Source organism: Salvelinus fontinalis, chromosome 21 (genome assembly GCF_029448725.1).
Source record: "Salvelinus fontinalis isolate EN_2023a chromosome 21, ASM2944872v1, whole genome shotgun sequence".
Classification (NCBI taxonomy): Eukaryota; Metazoa; Chordata; class Actinopteri; order Salmoniformes; family Salmonidae; genus Salvelinus; species Salvelinus fontinalis.
Window position 1 is genome coordinate 41,922,654 of NC_074685.1, and position 21,624 is coordinate 41,944,277.

General features: G+C 41.8%; 2 protein-coding genes across 2 annotated transcripts in view; both read left to right on the forward strand.

Annotated features, from left to right (window-relative positions):
- The first annotated feature begins 290 nt into the window (after positions 1 to 290).
- On the forward strand, positions 291 to 8,942 carry rpl35 (ribosomal protein L35). Its single transcript, XM_055875293.1, has 4 exons — positions 291 to 387; positions 1,118 to 1,254; positions 5,358 to 5,439; positions 8,739 to 8,942. Exons 1-4 carry the CDS (start codon positions 385 to 387, stop codon positions 8,886 to 8,888), a joined length of 372 nt encoding a protein of 123 aa, XP_055731268.1. The 5' UTR covers positions 291 to 384; the 3' UTR covers positions 8,889 to 8,942.
- Positions 8,943 to 9,996: 1,054 nt separating this feature from the next.
- Positions 9,997 to 21,624, forward strand: part of LOC129818932 (multiple epidermal growth factor-like domains protein 9) — a 77,302-nt gene continuing 65,674 nt past the window's right edge. Inside the window, exons 1-2 of the mRNA XM_055875294.1 lie at positions 9,997 to 10,585; positions 19,323 to 19,524. Of these exons, the coding sequence (XP_055731269.1) occupies positions 10,147 to 10,585; positions 19,323 to 19,524 (641 nt within the window). The 5' untranslated portion in view covers positions 9,997 to 10,146. The remainder of the gene's footprint in view (positions 10,586 to 19,322; positions 19,525 to 21,624) is intronic.

Consider the following 21,624-nt stretch of genomic DNA (forward strand, 5'->3'; position numbering starts at 1 on the left):
AGTGAATAAAGGTTGAATGTTCTCTCTGAATATTAACCAATTATAATAACACATTTGAAAAATGTTATGCGTTCAACATACTCTAAATTATTGCTAAATGTGCATCAAGTGGCAGCAATATTTCAATTATTTTGTTTTGATTCCTCCCCAAATTCATTAACTATTGCAATACTATTTACTGTACAACGAAACCGTTAAAAAAGATGTCCATCACTTATCCTAGTAAAACTATTTTTTTACTGAGAGATTTTATTTTGAAACCGGAAATCTAATTGATACCAGTTCTTGTCAGGATTACGAAGATTCTGATTGGTCGATAATAACCCGGTAGATGTTCCTACCTGGTCCCTCAACTTCCTTTTTGGTGAGCTATCAGCGACGACGATGGTAAGCAATAATCGACAATAAATCAATCTAACTCAATCTTCCATCATCCAGACAATTTGTATATAGTAACATTTATAAAATAGTTGGCACACATCTCTGGGTTTTGCGTGATACATTTTTGATTGAGTCCGCCTTCGAATTCGTTGATTAGAATGTCCTGCACGTTCAGAATCCAGTGGTACTTTTTTTGGGCTAACCCCTCAGATGGTCAGGTTTACATAAGTACTACGAGAGACAGACAAATGAATGACATCGACTGTCAACTAGGTAACTTTTATCTCACATAGTGTAGTTAGTTGGCAATTTTAAGTTTTTATTAGTCGCTAGGTAGACCATCTTGCAAATATGTTATCTAGTGTGAACTATTTAGAGGCATTGACATAATTAGGCACTTTTCAGACAAGTTTTATTTTGTTTGTTAGTGCTACAAATGTGAATGCTGCATTTCAAGGTTCAGAGTTTGGGCATCTTGCCTGAACCATCCTCAATCGTATTTAAGTATTCTAGGACACGGTCGTCATTTATAGGAGGCCATGGCTGTGTGTTTTGGTTTTCCCTCTAGGGTGAACATTGTCATACACTTGACTCAGATCAATTACAATGTTATTGTAGTTATCCTGTTAGATCTGTATGATTAGACAGATTGCAAAATATTCCATGTTAGTTTGAAGTCATCAGTAAAGAACTACCGTTCTAATTAATGATTTGTTTATCAATGTTTTTTTTTCAGGCTAAAATCAAGGCCCGAGACTTGCGGGGCAAGAAGAAGGAGGAGCTCCTTAAACAGCTTGAAGACCTCAAGGTGGAACTATCTCAGCTCCGTGTTGCCAAGGTTACGGGTGGTGCTGCATCCAAACTGTCCAAGATGTGAGTATTGTTTAGAATCACTTGCACTTGCTAACAGTTCATTTGACCTTTCCTTCCAAAATATTTTGCAGACAGGTCATATACAGAAGTGTCTAGTGGCATCATTAAAAGCAGGCATTAGGTGAATGTAAACACAACTGCACCCATATGAGCATTTCCTCACCTTTGGACAACAATGTTAGGAGTTTAGATGGAATGCTCACAGATGTGAATTACTGTGTCCAATTCACCACGCTTGACGTCTATGGGTCCTCAATGCACACATTTCTATGAGGGTGCAGGTAGGCTAGGTGAGATCACAACCGCGCACTTCACAGGATCATTATCCGCTCAACCCTCGAACCAGTTACTGGTCCAAGGGACTTAACCACTAGGGTACCTGCCGCCCCTGGTAGAACCTGAACTCTCAGGTAATGAACTTGTTGACCTGGTTCTGTGTTTCCTGATAACGACAGAACTTGAGCTTAGAAGGGTTTAGCAACGCATCGTTCCTATAATGTCCAAATATGTCACATGCGCTTCCCAAAACTCTGCGTAGAGAATGTTCACTAAGTGGGTCTTTGAAGCATGTGCCGATACTGATAGGATCGAAAGGAAGGCAGTGCTGCTCTCAGATCAGCGTTCTCTATTAAATTTCTTACCTAACATAAGTAGTCGTACACACTAGTGACAACGGATCAGCTCCTAGAGAGACTATCACCTATGGCTACAAATATTGAGGTGTTTTATTCTGTTGTAGCCTCTATTGCATTAAATCTTAATTCTCACATAATTGTGCATGTTGTTACACAGGGAGTATATTGAGGCAAAATGACTAGGCCACAACAGCAAAATAGAACTCAATTGTATTTGATTGTTATTGTTATTGAAATATGGAGGCATATGTAGCCTGTTTACCTTAGAATGAAGTAATCTCGGGAAGCTTGGCCGTGAAGGTTTTTCAACAACCTTCATTTGAGCATTTTAAAAGGAACTTTAAAATGTATTTTATGACATGGGCGAAAGTTGATTGAATTTATTCCCGGTACGGGACCTCCTGTGTACACACGCTTAATCATAGAATTACATATACAGTGAACAGAAATATAAGCGCAATGTGTAAAGTATTGGTCCCATGTTTCATGAGCTGAAATAAAAGATCCCAGAAATGTTCCATACACACAAATATTATTTCTCAAATTTTGTGCAGAAATGTGTTTACATCCTTGTTAGTGAACATTTCTCCTTTGCCAAGATAATCCATCCACCTATATGTGATATGTGTGGCATATCAAGAATCTGATTAAATAGCATGATTATTATACAGGTGTACTTTGTGCTGGGGACAATAAAAGACCACTCTAAAATGTGCCGTTTTGTTACCCAACACAATGCCACAGATGGCTCAAGTTTTGAGGGAGTTTGCAAATGGCATGCTGACTGCAGGAATGTCCATCAAAGCTGTTGCCAGAGAATTGAATGTTAATTTCTCTGCCATAAGCCTTCTTCAATGTCATTTTAGAGAATTTGGTAGTACGTCTCACAACCGCAGGCCATGTGTATCCATGCCAGCCCAGGACCTCCAGCTGTCTTCTTCACCTGCGGGATCATCTGAAACCAGCCACCTGGAAACCTGATGAAACTGAAGTATTTCTGCATGAACTGTCAGAAACCGTATCAAGGAAGCTTACCTGCGTGCTCGTCGACCTCACCAAGGTGACCTAATTTTAGTTCGGCGTCGTAACTAACTTCAGTGGACAAATGCTCACCTTCAATGGCCACTGGCACGCTGGAGAAGTGTGCTCTTCACGGATGAATCGCGGTTTCAACTGTACTGGGCAGATGGCAGACAGCGTTTATGGTGTTGTGTGGGCGAGCGGTTTGCTGTTATGAACAGAGTGTCCCATGGTGGCGGTGGGGTTATGGTATGGGCAGGTATAAGCTATGGACAATGAACACAATTGCATTTTATTGATGGCAAATTGAATGCACAGAGATACCGTGATGAGATCCCGAGGCCCATTGTCGTGCCATTCATCCGTCGCCATCACCTCATGTTTCCGCATGATAATGCACGGCACCATGTTGCAAGGATCTGTACACAATTTCTGGAAGCTGAATATTTCCCGGTGTTTCCATGGCCTGCATACTCACCAGACATGTCACCCATTGAGCAGGTGTAGGATGCTCTGGATTGATGTGTACGACAGCGTGTTCCAGTTCCTGCCAATACAGCCATTGAAGAGGTGGACAACATTCCACAGGCCACAATTAACAGCCCGGTGAACTGCATGAGGCAAATGGTGGTCACACCAGATACTGACTTGTTTTCTGATCCATGCCCCTACTTTGTTTTTAAGGTACTGTATCTGTGACCCAAAGAGGCATATCTGTATTCCCAGTCGTGTGAAACCCATACATTAGAGCCTATTGAATTTATTTCAATTGACTGATTCCCTTATATGAACTGTAACTCAGTAAAATCTTTGAAATTGTTGCATTGTACATTTTTTCTATGTAGAATCCCTATTAATTCAATAGGATTTCTGTGTGCCTAGTCTTATAAGATTTGTAATTTTAAACCTGCAATATGTAACTTTTTGTGTGACCTGACCAAATTGACATAATGTATTATAGATCTGTCAATCTCATTGAAAGCAAATCTAAGAAGCGGTAAATATGTTCTGTGTGTGCTGTTTCTATTATTCCCGTTCTTAAGTTTTGTTTTTGCGTCTTTTACTTTTGTTTTTGTACACCAGCTTCAAACAGCTGAAAATACAATGTTTTTGGAAAATATATTTCACAGTAGTTTAGATGGTACAGTGATTCTCTATGCTATACTTACTTGTTTTGTCACACAAACTGAAACTATAATTTTAGCAACCAGGAAATGGCAGTGTTTTCTGCAGTGCATCTTTAACTTTTAAAGTTATGACCCTTTTATTGGGGCATAAACACAACCAGTCATGATGTTTTCATCTGATTATCAAACGATCACGTCAAAGGGCTCCTTTACTAGGCTACCTGCACACGTTCATCCACTCTCAACATATTACCAGCCTCCAAACAGTGGTGAATGGAAAGAGACAACTGTTATTCAAAACACCACAAAGTGTCATAACATTTGGCAGTTGTCATTAGGTTAGCATTTATGCATCCGCTGCTGTCCGTGCGCATCTCTGTGTTCGCCATTCATCTCTGCCTTGGCAAAAATGTCTGTTCTGGTCAAACCACATCGCATTTTGGAATGTAGGCAATACCAACCGTTCAAGTTCATTCACAAATTTTTCATGGTGTTATAGCCTACAGTTTTCTTGACATTTAGTTTTGTGATAGGCTCAAGTTTTACTGGTACAGCGTATCGAACCGTAGCACCTTTCACCCCTGCTTATGAGGGAAACTCATAACCAGATCATTGCCAGATCGGCACACCCCTTCGTAAAACATGTTCAACTTGAATGTACTACACATCGTTTGACATTGATAAATGGCAGAAAAGCAATTGTACATTTCCCTACATCTTATACGGTACAATTTGAAAGATAAAATTAAAACGTAGTAAATAGCAATATGTCATTAGTTGCCATGATCAGCATCGCAGATATTGAGATGAGTGAGATTCAAGACTTTTCTTTCACACAGCATCTGCGCATGTGGATAGGTTAGCTTCACGCTCTTACAGCATGGGAGTCACAGGAGAAGTTGATTATCGTGCTTTAACTTTAGCCTCCCGGGTGGCGCAGTGGTCTAGGGCACTGCATCGCAGTGCTAGCTGCGCCACCAGAGTCTCTGGGTTCGCGGCCCAGGCTCTTTCGCAGCCGGCCGCAACCGGGAGGTCCGTGGGGCGACGCACAATTGGCATAGCGTCGTCCGGGGTAGGGAGGGTTTGGCCGGTAGGGATATCCTTGTCTCAGTATGTAAAATGTAATAAAATGTATGCACTCTACTGTAAGTCGCTCTGGATAAGAGCGTCTGCTAAATGACTAAAATGTTAACGCTCTGTTGTGGAAATTGACCAACTATGCTGTTTACTTTTTGCATCTACGTCATATTGCGGAGTTTTAAATAAAATGTTCAAAGTGCAATGTTTCATGCATTTCACTTATTCCCACCTTTTATTTCAGCCGTGTCGTTCGGAAGTCCATTGCCAGAGTCCTGACAGTCGTCAACCAGACCCAGAAGGAGAACCTGAGGAAATTCTACAAGGTAGACCTTTTATTTAAAACTTTGTTGCTGGCTTCATGGATTTAAGTTATAGGATGTTAAAGTATAGAATCACAGTATCTATGCGTCATGATGGTACAGTATCCTGAGGTCACTAGCAATACTGAGCTCTAATTGTCTTCACGTATTTGGTGCATTAGATTCTTTTCACAAATCTTTATTTGGTGCATCAGCGTCACTGATTATTTTGCTGAATCATGATGTGGAGTTTTCGCTAGTTGAAATCCAGCCACATCTGCCCTAAGTAGGGCTGTTTGCGGTGACCGTATTACCGCCACACCGGCGGTCACGAGTCATGAAGGCAGTCAAATTCCACATGACCGTTTAGTCACAGTAATAAGGCTTCTCCAAGCTCTGATTCTGCTGATGGTCATTAGTAGCCTACCAAACTTGCTAACTGCATGGTACTCAGCACTCTACTGTCCCTCTAATCACTCTGACATCAATGCAAATGTGATCGAAAATCTAATCAAACACTTCATGGCAGCTCTTGTTGCGAAACATTTCTATAGGCTATGCAATTGCTTGAGAACAGAGTTTTGATGGCCTCCCATCAGCTTTTTATAGGTTAGGCCTAATATATTTATTTCCCAACTTTCCTAATATTAAACATATTATATTTACAACAGGAGTATAGCCTACCTGGCTGGCATGAAAATGAACCACGGGGAAAAGCATTCTCCATTCGCTATTTAAGTGCATAGATGACGTGTATTTTTTCCAGCTGCCCTGTTTCAATACAGGTGCATGATAATGGTCCATTCTAAATCAAATACATTTTCACACGTATATGTAAAGACAAGATTAAATCAAGAATAGTTTGATGGGTGACAATATTAGCCTATCACTTGTGAATTATATATTATCACTTTTGGTGACTTTTTCTAATCACACCTCAGGCCTATATGTTTTGATAAGGTTTGTATTACAACTAAAGTGGCCAAATAACTTCTTAAAATTAAGCACGTCCGCTTTACAATGCGTGTAGCGCCTACCTGGCATACATAAGCAGCGGGTGAGTTTCAAGTTTGGGGAAGATCATTTTCACCATTTAAAATGCACCTTTATAATAAAAGCATTGTATGCATAATCGCATTTGCGGTCACTTTTGATAATGGTGTTTTTCCACTAATGGAACATTTGCGCTTATAGCCTACTACGATGTGTGCATTGCTGCTTTTTATAATGTGAATAAATAAACTATTAGGCTATCAACATTTAAAGCTAAACGTTCTGATCTGTTGCGTCAGCCACATTGCATAAAAACGTTTTTTTGATGCTAGTGGTTGTATTCATTTGGTAGCTATCGCATCCCACAATTGTCCCAGACTATATTTGGGATATTTATTTCTCGCACAGAATAGAATAGGTCAACTTTTGTACTATGGGGATAGTAGATTGACATAGGCGAGTGCTTTTGGTGTTCATTAGGCCTACCCATCTTGTTGGCTGTAAATTTGGACAGTTCTTCCAATATCTTCAATATGCACCTCGGAATTGCGTAAGGACACGTGCAGTTGCGTCCCCGACGTGTCGGTCTTCACTTGTAGCCTTTGAGAAAGACCCGATCATGTGATGGAGAGCCATGTGAGTGCGAGGTGATGGGCACAACGCAGCACCCCGGGGAGAAGGGCTTCAACGGCCACTGGTCGCAAAAGGCATGGATTTTTTTTTTTGGGTGCATTACGGCCACACTAAGGGGATGCCGCCATGAAATTCTAGGCATTATGAAGTGCTTGTCAAATTGTAAATGAGAGACTGATGTAGTGTGTACAGCTTGCGCAAAAAACAAAGCAGAGCTCATGCCTTTCAAGTGAGTTTTCAAATCATCATTAGTTGCATCAAGCAGCCTTACAATGGATTAAAAATCAAAACATATAGTCCAACGTTTGTAGAACAAATCAAGAACACTATTTTAAGCATATGGGAGTACCCATTTCTTTGTTAACCGCTCAACAGAATAGCCGGATGTGCGCTCTCCCTCAAAGCGTTTGGAGAAAATATTATTTATATTTTATTCAGCTTTGTCTATTTGTGTTCTTGATACTATAAAATAATACCACGGAATTCAAAGCAAATCTTGTCTGCTAAATTAACTAATGTAACCCACAGCCAATTGGCATAGCCAGATCAGGACCTAATATAAGGACTACCGAGAATGCTATTCTGTTCTTCTGAAATGGACTACATTTTATTCATATCATGCTTCTTTAGACCTGTCTAAAATAAACATTTAGATTTATTGTAAAGGTGTAGGCTATATTAAATGGATTTATTAAACTTTTTAAATGTTGATGTTCCAAAGGTATACATCAGTGGCTTTTAGGCTATGTGTGTTTTGTTAGTTAACGGTCAATTACTGTGAGACCGACAGTTATTTTCTTGACAATCATTGGCTGATGAAATTTCGTGACCGCCACATCCCTAGCCCCAAGAAGTAAATGTAGTTGGCTAGCTAGCGTTGGATTTGGTTATGGGTTCCAAGACTAGGGGGTCATTTGCAGAATGGCACATACAGCCTGGATCAAGGACTGCGTTGCTGAATCTCAAACCAGCCCCTCGCCCCTGCCAGCTCACTCGGAGGGTACTCCGTTGTCACATGTTGCTGACGAGACTTTAATTGATCCCCTCGGCACTTGAACTCATCAACTTCAGGACATTCGGGACGTTGCATGTGGCATATAATTATACACACCTCTCCATTATTTTTTTTAATTGTTGTGTGTGTTGGGAAGATGTTGTTCTGAAGCTGTTAAACTGGCTATTGGAGGGTCTTATTAGCCCCTACACCTTGAATCATTTTCACTCCCTCAGCTTTTGTACACTTGTGCATATGGCGGAAGAGCATGTGAATGTGCAGAGGGGAAGGGACTGTTGAGATTTATTAGCTTTGAACTAGTAGTTAGCAGATTTGAAGAGCTGGATATGATTTGGTGAACTGATTCCAAAATCAGCTGTTGTGGATCCTTGTGTTCTGACATAAAGCGTAATATTTCTCGAAAATCTTGAATAACAGTAGTTGAGCTTGCTTTCTGGAATGCCCCCATTCTGTATATATATTTTTTTCTTCACTTTCTTTCACACATAGTCAAATGTATATGTAGTTACCTGTAAATAATTCTTCCACCTGTAAATAAATATTTCTGGCCTTACATTTTGGAACACATGTCATGGTCAGTTGTACCTGTACCAAAAAAAGACTTGAATCCCTGAAATCATGGAAATTGGAATAGTGATTTGAATGAAATTGGAATCTTTACACTTTTTTGCTTCTTTTGCAGGGTAAGAAGTACAAGCCCCTGGATCTGAGGCCAAGGAAGACCCGTGCCATCCGCAGGCGGCTGAACAAACATGAGGAGAGTCTGATGACCAAAAAGATGCAGAGGAAATCACGCTTGTACACTATTCGCAAGTTCGCTGTCAAGGCTTGAGTCTGTACCTTTTTTGTATTGAAAATAAATTACCTTTCCCAGGAAAAAATATAATGTTGTCTTGTAAGTGTTTGAATTAAATCTATCAGAATCCCAAGGGAACAGCATTTTTTAACAGTAATTGTCTTTTTTTAACAATTGGAAAAAATGTACACCGTTTAAGATGTGACAAACAAAATAACAAGGGACACGACATGGGGAAAATTATCAAATAAAATGCTGTGACCTCATTCCCTCCCCTGTGACATGTGCGCTCTCCATTCTTCATCATTGATCTTAAGCTATGATGGATTGGTGTATAAAAGTTGACTATGATCTTACCCAGAAACTTTTTGTCACTACTAAGTTAGGCTTTGCATGGTCAATCAAGACTAAATGCCTGTCTTCCGTCTATGAGCCATACAGCATTTACTGCGATAAGGCCTCTGCAAAAGTCAAGGCATTTATACTTCTTGCCTTTGCATTGCAGAGCTGTTGTCAAGGATGTGAGTTTGTGTTTATACTGGACCTCCCGCCTCCACCTACCGTCAACCAATCATGTCAATGCAGAGCTATCTGGAGCCTTCCGCAATGTTACAATATTTGGGCAGCGCACAACGATGCAGTACGGAGTTCAATTTTGCCTCTGCCAGCTTCTGGAGGCTCCGCAATTGCCTCACATCCTCCAAATGGGCTTTTAGGTTAAATATTTCCCATATAGAGTTTAGGTAGGAGCAGGTCCTGACCTTTGGTTTCGCTGAGTCGTCACCAGATGGTGCTCTAGGTTCTCGTGTAATGGACACTTCAATTAAACTATATGCCATGAAGTCAATCATGAATAGGCTTTTAATCTATTTTGGCAAACTAAATTTATTCTTTACTAAATCAACCAAAACCAGTGTTATTTATTGATGTGAATTTTGATTAATTAGCATGTTTTTGTTTTGCCGCAAAAAAACTGTCGTAGACAGTGTTCTCAGTCTCTCCAGGCCAGAGTAGACCACCCTGTGTTTAAATTTTTTTGGGGGGGGAAACGTGTAGGTATGTAATAAATTACAGAGACATCTAAAATGTACAACACTTAACAGGGCTCTTTGCATTGGTTGGAGCGCTTGTCAATCATATTGCCCATTGTCTCGTTGGTGCGACGGATAGTAGAACTCGAGCTGGTTGTAAGCGCGAGAAAGCAGTTGTGGCAGCAGAACCAGTGATGGGTGCACTGATCTCAAGTGCTGTTTAGTTGGAATTGTTCAAACTTTACGTGGGGAGTTGAAAGAACATGAAGTGTGAACTTGGAACTATGTTAAGGTCAACGATACTGGAATTACTTTTGTTTTCATTGACAGCTGGGTTATATCGCGCTGCACCGCGCGCCTCCAACAACAATGAACTGTCTGTATCAAAGCAACCTGCCATGTCCGAAATCACACTCGGGCAGCTCGGCACTACCATGCCAAACTATTTACCCGAGGACAATGTGAGGTTGTCCACGATTTCAGCGCTCTCCCCAGTTTCTACCGCGACCACATCGGCAAACAGGATTACAGGTAACACCACTAAATCTATCCAAACAAACAAGTTGACCCGAACAGCAAAGACCACCATAAGTGAGTCCATATCGAAGGAGACAATTTCTACATCGAGGACTTCCGAAACAAAGACGCATTCTTCGCCCACCTCTCAGCTTCTACCTGTCCCCACCACTGACACGCAACAAAGTAAGTCTCTGCTGTACCCATTTTTGGAAATTGAAATGCAGTAGGATGTTGACCTTTATTTTGAAACAGGATTCTTTTCATGTCCAAACACCGCGTACCATGAAATAAAAAATATTTATTTGAAAATGAAACAAAGCACTGTCACTGCCATTTGTCTCAAGACACATGACCCTTTTCCAGTTACACGACAAGTCAGAAAAGGCGATGGGAAATGTAACTTAAGTGCCTAATTGTCCATTTATCCACTCTAGCCTACTTAGTGTTTTGTTTATGCATAACGTTACATGTGTATAGCTGTAATGCATTATAGATGATGTCTGTACCATGTTTCAACTCAATTTGAGTGGTCCTCAATGGGTACATTTTTTAATCGGTATTTTGTATCATTGTGGAGGGACAATTAAATAACATTTTCTAACTCTACATCCAGTTTGTTCATTGTTTCAACTAGCCCAGTGTGACTACTGACTGACTGACGTCCACTGTAATAGGGTCATTCATTGTAGCATCAACCAATGACTGTATATATGTGTGTGTATATGTATACACGCACACATATGACGCCATCAACAGATATTTTGCATTAATTGTGTGGTAGACAGTTTTGCTGTTTCATGGAAACTCATTGAATGTCCATCAGGTAGTTGTCAGGGTTTTGTCCCAGCCCTGATCTAACACATTCCACTAATCTTCTGTACGCATCAGGGTCTTGAGTTACAGGTTTTGGGAAAAGAAAACTGAGCAAAACTACTATTGAATCGGGTTAATTGTAATATGAATCCAATATAATTTTTATTGTGAATGTCATTCACTCTCTACAGGTACAGTTGAAGTCAGAGGTATACTTACACTTAGGTTGGAGTCATTAAAACTTGTTTTTCAACCACTCCACAAATTTCTTGTTACCAAACTATAGTTTTGGCAAGTCGGTTAGGACATCTACTTTGTGCATGGCACAAATCATTTTTCAAACAATTGTTTACAGACAGATTATTTCACTTATAATTCACTGTATCACAATTCCAGTGGGTCAGAAGTTTACATACACTAAGTTGACTGTGCCTTTAAACATCTTGGAAAGTTCCAGAAAATGATGTAATGGCTTTAGAAGCATCTGATAGGCCAATTGACATAATTTGAGTCAATTGGAGGTGTACCTGTGGATGTATTTCAAGGCCTACCTTCAAACTCAGTGCCTCTTTGCTTGATATCATGGAAAATCCAAAGAAATCGCCAAGAGCTCAGAAAAAAAATTGTGGACCTCCACAAGTCTGGTTCATCCTTGGGAGCAATATCTAAACACCTGAAGGTACCACGTTCATCTGTACAAACAGTAGTACGCAAGTATAAACACCATGGGACCACGCAGCATTCATACCGCTCAGGAAGGAGACGCGTTCTGTCTCCTAGAGATGAACGTACTTTGGTGTGAAAAGTGCAAATCAATCCCAGAACAACAGCAAAGGACCTTGTGAAGATTCTGGAGGAAATAGGTACAAAAGTATCTATATCCACAGTAAAACAACTCCTTTATCGACATAACCTGAAAGGCCGCTCAGCAAGGAAGAAGCCACTGCTCCAAAACCGCCATAAAAAAAGCCAGACTACGATTTGCAACTGCACATGGGGACAAAGATCGTACTTTTTGGAGAAATGTCCTCTTGTTTGATGAAACAAAAATAGAACTGTTTGGCCATAATGACCATCGTTCTGTTTGGAGAAAAAAGGGGATGCTTGCAAGCTGAAGAACACCATCCCAACGTGAAGCACACGGGTGGCAGCATCATGTTGTGGGGGTGCTTTGCTGCAGGAGGGACTGGTGCACTTCACAAAATAGATGGCATCATGAGGCTGGAAAATTATGTGGATATATTGAAGCAACATCTCAAGACATCAGTCAGGAAGATAAAGCTTGGTCGCAAATGGGTCTTCCAAATGGACAATGACCCCAAGCATACTTCCAAAGTTGTGGCAAAATGGTTAAGGACAACAAAGTCAAGGTATTGGAGTGGCCATCACATGGCAGAACTGAAAAGCGTGTGCGACCAAGGAGGCCTACAAACCTGACTCAGTTACACCAGCTCTGTCAGGAGGAATGGGCCAAAATTCACCCAACTTATTGTGGGAACCTTGTGGAAGGCTAGCCAAAATGTTTGACCCAAGTTAAATAATTTAAAGGCAATGCTACCAAATACTAATTGAGTGTATGTAAACGTCTGACCCACTGGGAATGTGATGAAAGAAATAAAAGCTGAAATAAATCATTCTCTCTACTATTATTCTGACATTTCACATTCTTAAAATAAAGTGGTGATCCTAACTGACATAAAATTGCTTTTTTACTAGGATTAAATGTCAGGAATTGTGAAAAACTGAGTTGAAATGTATTCGGCTAAGATGTATGTAAACTTCCGCCTTCAACTGTATATGTATCCTGTCTGGAGGGTTTTGGCCTAAAGATGTGTCAGATGTTTCTGGCTACCTTTGTTTTTGTGTAGTTTTGTGTCAATAAAGTAACATTGGGAGGAAGTCATCAATGATTGAAAATGGATATCATTGCAGGTCTGTAGGAGTGACATGAACTAATACGCCTGTGATCTTCATGTGTGGAGTGAGATTGCAAGTCCCAGCGTGGGTGACATTGCACGTGCCCTGCTTCACATTCAGAGATCCCTATCCTTTCTTCCCATGCTTCAGCACAGCTCAGGGCATCTGAAAGGGGCCTGTTTCTCTGCACCTGGTTGGATAGCATCCCCAATGCTCCCCATAGACCCTGCCAAGCCCTGATGGAACATTGTGGCTTGGCACTGATTTATTTTGTGCTAATGGGTTTGTGATGGCAAGGATTGCAAACTCCTAGACCCAGGAGATGTTTGTCACAGCGCTGCCTGTCAGCCCATGTTGCCCCTCTGTGGTCTCCACCTAGTTCAGAAATATTGAATCAGTTTTGTCTGATTGTCTGGTCTTTTAACTCGTCTCACTGTCAAATTCTGCTTATTATTTTGTAATACATGTTTCCATCTTGACCATTTTCTCTTTCAAATGTCTACTGAGAGAACAGCGATGCCTTGAGAGGGTGAGGTTAGAAGCAGTGTGAGTTCTTCTAGTTCTAGGCATAATATTTGATGATTGCATTAAATAATCGTGGAAGCTAATATTAGAGTAACTCTCATGACAAGTTTTACTGTGCTTTATTGGTTGTGGGAGGAGTGGATTTCATTTGGCGAAAAAGAGTACTCCCGCGAACACAGTATTACCTCCACATGTTGTTTATTGTGTCTACGTTTCATTCAAGATGTGGTTGGAGTTGCTTTTGTGTTACAGTAGATGGACTACCACTGCAGCTACGGGTGGATTAATTTTCCCTGGTTTTTGATTTGTTCCCTGTCCCATGCACAGGGACCCAATAGGCAGTAACTAGAGGGCTATTGTAATGGGGCTGTATTTGATCGATAGCCAAGCCTTCAGGGTGTCCTGTCCAGATGAAAAGCATCTGACCTTGTCGCTGTTATCACACCACATATATGCCACATTCAGTTGTACGGGGTAGATGGAGGCTACAGAGAGGCAGTGCCAATGGTCACCATAACAACAAAAACAAGAATCCCACACAGCTTCTAATTGGCTCATTCATCCCCCTTCTTATTCTCCAGGTTGTTGCTGTAAATGAGAATGTGTTCTGTCAACCTGGTAAAATAAGAGTTAAATAAAAATAAACACGGTGCCATTGCGGAATCTGCCGTGATGTTGCAGTAAGATGAAGTTTCCCCTCGCTCTACCTAGACGTTGGGAAGCCATTCGATGTGCCTTACTTGAAAAGGCTCCATGGTAGTCGCTGACCCTGACCACCCGTTACACTAGCATTGAGGGCTTGGTCAAACTTCCCTCGACCTGCAGCCAGGCTGTAGAGTAGACCCTTGGACATCCCTCTTGCCATAAACATACTGAACTGCTGAGAGAAACCCATTTGTCTACTGTGCCTGTCTTCTTGTCCACCATTATGTTTATCTGGCCTTTTCAGTTTATGAACGCTGTATATTCTGTTTGACATTATGTGCTTGGTTTGTTTAAGCTACTGTGAGAAGAATGATCTCCTTTAGGATATTAATCTACTGTATTTTACTCGTAAACAAGCAGTGTGGTGACAGAAACAAAAGTGTGTCTTCTTAGGGTCAGAAATTGTGCTGAACCAGAGGATTTGTTCTCTCGGAGAAGAATGCAATCCAATTTTGTGACGCTGTGGATCCGTGGGAATATGTAATGGGTCTACAGGCTGTAAAATTTGCTGAGAGCGTCCAGTTGGCCAGGGATGACCTCAGCAGAGGTCTGCGTGTAAGACAGCAGCGTTGCTCTTCAAGCATCTCCTGGCAGCCCCTCTGGCAGGTCCCCCTTAATGAGCTTCGCAGGTCAGGAGAAAGAGTAGTGCGCCGTCCAAGCTCCCCAGTTGGAAAGTTGGTGGACACAGCAGCAGTGTCTTGTACAGCACAAGACTGTTTTGCTTCTCTGATACATTTTTTTCTGTGTGGGGCTGTGGGTGTCTGCAGTATACAGTCTCCCTTGTTCTCCCTGATATGTATGTGCTGAGTGCCTGTGGGCTTTGTGTATCTTCATGTCTACTGTGAAAAGTGATAACAGAAGTTCCATTCTTGCATAATGTCAACGATTTAATCCATATTCTCAACATATTTTTGACTTGCGCGCTTAAAAGTTCAAGAGCTCGAGATGCAAGACAAATTCCCGAATACAGTAAGAACAATAGTGACCTACACCACACTGAGCTGGATTGGAGATTCTCTGCTCTGTCTGTAAGGGTCATGTGATGTAAGCTGTGAGGGGGGATCACGAAAGTGTCGGGCAATGCAAGGTGACAGTGGCACAGCAAACTCCGGGGGTCAGCGGCTCTGCTGCCAGGAGCAGGGACATGTCTCTCACTCTCTGACTGCTCAGGCTGGTTGCGTAACTCCTGTCAAATTCTATTGGAATGTAGAACCACTGGTCAAAGAGTACTTTGCACAACAAAGCCCATGTTTCTTTTGATCAGGGGGCACAAGGGAACACTTTGAGAGGAACCAGGCTTTGGAGTGTGGGAGGCACAGTTAGTTCTGACCTCTTTCTCCTTTGTCCTATTCATGCAGTCACTCTCTTACGTAACACTGGGAAGCCACCAGGCCTCGTCATGAACGTTCCCAGGCCACCACCTGAACTGCCAGCCTACTGCTTCAGTGACCGCTGTGCTGTCCCTGGATGTACTAATGTACATACCATGCTCTATCTAAAGATCACTGCTGAATGGGGAACTTGATATGTTTTCATGTAAAAATTGGTGGTAGTGTCCACATCCTCCAATGCCAGAGCCTCAAGCACATTGGACATTGTACTTTCACCCTAACCAGACCTTGTTATGACATGCATATGTGAATTAGGCCCACAGAATTATACCTATGGAGGAGCAGCTTCTATGGAGGAACCTAGAATGTCTTTGAACTTCAGTGTTGGCTTAGCTAACGTTGGACCAGAGCTAGCAAACGTTGGACCAGAGCTAGCAAACGTTGGACCAGAGCTAGCAAACGTTGGACCAGAGCTAGCAAACGTTGGACCAGAGCTAGCAAACGTTGGACCAGAGCTAGCAAACGTTGGACCAGAGCTAGCAAACGTTGGACCAGAGCTAGCAAACGTTGGACCAGAGCTAGCAAACGTTGGACCAGAGCTAGCAAACGTTGGACCAGAGCTAGCCCTTGACCATGACTCTCAGTTCCATTACATTATACTTAATGCTGCCTAGAGTTTTCCAGAGCTAGACCAGATCTAGCTAACAAGCTTGTGTCCACAGTGGCATCAGAATTAAAATAAAAAACACGTATTTTTGTAGTTAAATACAATGTGAAACGTGTTAACTATAGTATCCTTAACTAGCATTGAAAAAGTGAATCTTTTCTAATTAAAAATCTCTCCCTAATTTCTTAATCATGTTTGTAACGTCAGTAGCTACTGCAGACTATGTGTCACGTTCCTGACCTATTTCTGTTAGTTTATGTGTGTTAGTTGGTCAGGACGTGAGGTTGGGTGGGCATTCTATGTTTTCTGTTTCTGTGTTGGTTTTTGGGTTGCCTGGTATGGCTCTTAATTAGAGGCAGGTGTTTGGCGTTCCTCTAATTAAGAGTCATATTTAGGTAGGCGTTGTCACAGTGTTCGTTGTGGGTGATTGTCTTCCGTGTCTGTGTCTGTACACCACGCGGGACTGTTTACGGTTTGTTCGGTTTGTGTAGCCTATGTTCCTATTCGTGCGTTTTCTTGTTTTATGTAAGTACGTCGTCTAGGTCTGTCTACACCGTTTGTTGTTTTTGTTAGTTTAATCAAGTTTCGTGTTTCGTTAATAAAATATGTCTGTTCTCTACGCTGCGCCTTGGTTCCCTCAATACTCCTCCTCTTCCGAAGATGAAGAGGAGGAGGACTGCCGTTACACTATGCTTGGGAAGGAAGGGCAGACACTGGAATATGTTTCTGGCTGACAAATGAGGGCTTTGCATAGGTGCTTTGTGGGGTTTGAAAAAAAGGCCTGGAATGTAAAAGAACGTTATTAACTGGTTCCTTTACTTTTAAAATAACTGTTATGTTCCGGAACAGTATAGATCACTTCTGTTCTGCTTCTGTTCCTCAATTTTTATTTTACGGTTTTCAGTTATGTTCCCTGAAACGGTTCAAACCCCTGCTTTGGAGGTCTTTATAAGTCCCTCCCTGTTGTGGCTGTTTGGAGAGTGAAAGAGCCTTGTGTTCAACATTATATAATGATAATCACACCCTGCTACAAAGAGCAGGATACCCCTTTCACATTTTGTATAGAACTCCAAACCCATCCTTTATCATTGTCCTCCTGATAAAGCCATGCCGTTGACATGAGGAGAAAGTGCTTATGTACAGTCAGTCAAGGGTCCTGTATCTACCACCATCGGGACGATTGAGCAGTCCGAGGCAATGAGGGAAAAAGGTGCACACTGGTAGATTTTCACATTGTGTAATCTTCTCTGTGGCAACAAGGTCACCTCTGATAGAGGCTCCTGTTTCCCCAGCTGAACGGTGCTGTTAGCTGGTGCTAGATATCTGCCTGATGCATCTCTATTTTTCTCACTGCGTCGCCGGGCCATGTTCGCTGCTGACTAACGTAATTGTATAACAATTGCAGAATAACTGCCATCCCAATCACTGCAGTCCATGACGTCCTTTGTTAGTGTCTTGCTATTCGTTCAGTTGATTATGTAATAATGAATGCAGCTAACCATTCATCATGTCGACAGAGAGGGAGAAGCAAAAGATGACTGTTTTTGAATGCCTTTGATGTGTAGAAAGCAGCAAGTTGTCGTCCATAAAGTACTTTCAATGTGTTCCATTTAAGAACTGTTTTCATAGAAAATCAGAATTTGAAAAATCTATTGTTTTAATCCAATTTAAAAGGGATTGGTACTTTTGTAAGCCTGTTGGTGTGATGACAGTGGGTTCAAGTAACGTGTCACCGATATGTCCACTTGTGATGTGCAAATATGATGCCTGTGGTCACTTTCAGTTAGCAGTTTTTTAATGGACTTATCCACATGCCATGGTCACTCCACTCATTCCACCTGGATTTAATCTGGATCACTTCATACACAATTTTCACGCTGAGTCACTCACTATATTACATTCATAATGATAGTAGAACGACGCACTTGCAGACAACGGTAGCACGCAGTGTGCTCACAAAGACATCGAGGATGAAAGAGTTGAATAGAGATTGCAGCACAAACGCAACATTTTACCCATATACCTTGTAACACAATGGGTAATAGACCTATAGTCCCCAGGACACAAGTGTCTCCCAGGAGTGTTTTTCTTCCCTCACTGAGCAGTTATTCTCTCCTTTCCCTTTACTGCAGTGTTAAATATATACTAGGGCTATCCTCTCACCAAAGTACCTTCCTCCAGGACATCGTTTGTTTGTGTTCTCTGAAGTTGCTATTTTCCCCACTGAGTCTAAAGAAAGGCAAAGCCTCTGGAAACTTCCAGGCTTCCATGACATTTTGTTTTATACAGAAAGTAATTGGCTAGAGTGAGGGGGAGAATAAGTCTCAAAGCTCGCTACCAAATTGCCTCTGATCTTCTCTGTCCAGGCATCTGCAAGTCAGTCTTGTTAAGCATCACGCGGATCCCATGGCTAATGAAATATGCTCTTGTCTTCTGCGGAGTGGGTGAAAAATGATATCTGCTCGACACAACCCAGCACATCAAGGTCATCCGGCTCTAGTGCAGAGATAATGATCAACCAGGCTCTTCTGAGGGAGATCTTTGTAATACAGGCCTTTTTAAATATTTAAACAGGCTGTTAATGAGATGAACCTCAATTTGATATGTATCTTGGCAGAGATTTACCTTGGCTTCTCAATTAGGATTCTTCATAAGAGATACTGGGAATTAGCTGATTTAGGATATTGAAAGTTTTTGCATAGTTTCTTTGTACAATATGTGACACATGACACACAGCCTACATGTGATGTGACAATTTTTACAAATTATCCCTGCTGGGATTGAACCCACGACCTTTGCGTTGTTGGCACCACGCTCTTACCAACTGAGCCACTTCAGCAGTGTCTTAAAAGCTGTTGGTCGGTTGAGGGCAGAATATGAATGTATCACAAACACTAGAGCACCTTTATGTGATATCAACAGTAACCTCATCTGAATAACCCACTACCTGTTCTGTCCCCAGCTGAGTTCCTGTGTAACTGTAGCAGCGAGGGATCTCTGGATCTAGACCGCTGCGACCGCAGCACAGGGCAGTGTGTCTGCCTGTTGGGCTACATGGGACTGCGGTGTGCTGACTGCCAGGAGGCCCACTTCAACAATGGCACCACCGGCTGCATCCCCTGTAGCTGCGACTCCTACGGTGCTCTCGGACCCCTCTGCGACAGGTGAGACTTTTCATTAATGTGTGCGTTATCAGTGTTTACCAGGTATTCCAGACAAAAGGCAAAATATATTCCATAGCAGTGTCTTCATGGTTTACAAATTATTGCCAATGTAGGGGAGGTATCTATGGGTAAGACGTTAGGTAAGCGTGTGAAAGTTCCCCGGTTGGACCAGACCAGCAGTCTGGTCTCATGTGGCAACGCTTTAGAAGTTTTTACAGGTATGATAACTAAAAGGTGCGTCATCTGACATCACATTGTCTGCAGTACTATTGTCTTTCGTGTGCTCCTGCTCTACCTGTTAGACTGGTGACTCACTCACCTGAACCCAGGGTTGTGTTCTTTAGGGCACACATCTGAAAACGTTTTTGCATCGGAAAACGGATTTGAGTGTTTATTGGACGTGTCCAGGTAGTCCCTCCCTGTTTCAGTCTGTTTTCTTTAATTTGGTGCTTTATGAACTCCAAGGAAGAGGTGTCAACCCCAAGACATTCCCTGGTAAAATAGAGGTTAAATAAGCGCAATGATGTCACTGCAAAGTCACAACAAGGCAGGGAGTTCTGTCTCTGTCTATTCACTTGTGTGAGAAAATACTCCCTCGAATGTCCAAAGTTGTCTGTGCCTTAGAGTGCAGTAATTGTGTCCCCCCGGGGCTATTGACCTCTGCTTGGTTTCAACTGTCATTTTTCACGTGAAAGGCAGAAGACGCTGTGTAATTTTCATAATAAATCTAATTTCTCTGTAAGTCTTACACAATGGTTGGTATTTTGGGAGTTTCAGTTTGACTTCCCTGGCTCCTATAGAAAGTTTTGTTTAAAGTCTATGCTTGTAGGGGTTGTTGTTTATCCGATTGGTATTGACACTGGGGAAACTGTGTACAGCGTAACTACTGAGTACTCTGAAGCTGTAATTAGAGCGTAACACAACCCACCATTCTAGTGGGGCTGTGAAGAGAAGATGAATGAATGGTGTTCCAGTTCCATTCACTGCTTATAGAATCTCTGGCTACCGCACAATTCCTAACATTCATTTAATCACATCCCTTTAGTATAGTATTATCCCTGGGATCACTATTACAATCATAACCAATTCCACCAAGTTTCCTGAGTCTTTATACCCTCCTAAAAACATGTATTTTTGTGGTGTGTGTGTCAGGTTGGGGTAACATACGCATGTACTGTATGTAGGAATGGTAAGTGTGTATTTCGGAGGGAGTGCATGCAATAGATATGTGCATTCCATACATTGATACTATAGCATAATATCAGATGGTGTTCATGACCATACACTCTTTCAATGTTTTTGTTTATCTCTTTAGAGTAGCTGTTTCATACGTCTTCAGTTCTTGTCCCTTACTACCCCCATTGCTGATGGACTGTGTATGATGCATTGTGTGTCATGTGACACTTCTCTCCCAGGTTAATGTAGCATGAAATGAAGATCTGGTTAATGTAGACATGAAAGACTTAAGCAATAAGGTGCGAGGAGATGTGGTATATGGCCAATATACCACGTCTAAGGGCTGTTCTTAGGCATAGCCCTTAGACGTGTTATATTGGCCATATACCACAAACCCCAGAGGTGCCTTAATGCTATTATAAACTGGTTCGTAACGTAATTTAGAGCAGTAAAAATAAATGTTTTGTCATACCCGTGGTATACGGTCTGATATACTACGGCTGTCAGCCAATCAGCATTTCAGGGCTCGAACAACACAGTTTATAATAAAGCTTGAATCCCTGGTCTATGACTTACTGACAGGCATCTTTACGGATCTATCAGTAAAATAGTGCAATATCGAGTTTGTTTGGAAAGAGTGGCCATCAGCGGCAGACATCAATCCCCCTGCTGTGTTTTCAGTGACCTTCTCTCGCTGTTATATTTATAAATGCCAGCGCATCTGTCAGCGTTTTTGCGCTGCCTATTTTGTCTCTCTGGATTGTGGACAGATTGTGAGTTCATCTCCTGAGGATGTTCTAGGATTCCTGCCCAAATGCAACCGCAGGATCAAAAAATCCCTCAGTGCAGGTGAAATACACACAGTAGCATATCCTTTTCCCTGCCCAAGCAATCTCAGGTTCTATCTCAAGGCCTGTGAAGAAT

Bases quoted from the DNA above. Each gene is read 5' to 3' on its own strand.
- rpl35 (XM_055875293.1), top strand. The intron at 1,255-5,357 runs GTGAGTATTGTT...CTTTTATTTCAG, and splicing joins GCATCCAAACTGTCCAAGAT to CCGTGTCGTTCGGAAGTCCA. The intron at 5,440-8,738 runs GTAGACCTTTTA...CTTCTTTTGCAG, and splicing joins ACCTGAGGAAATTCTACAAG to GGTAAGAAGTACAAGCCCCT.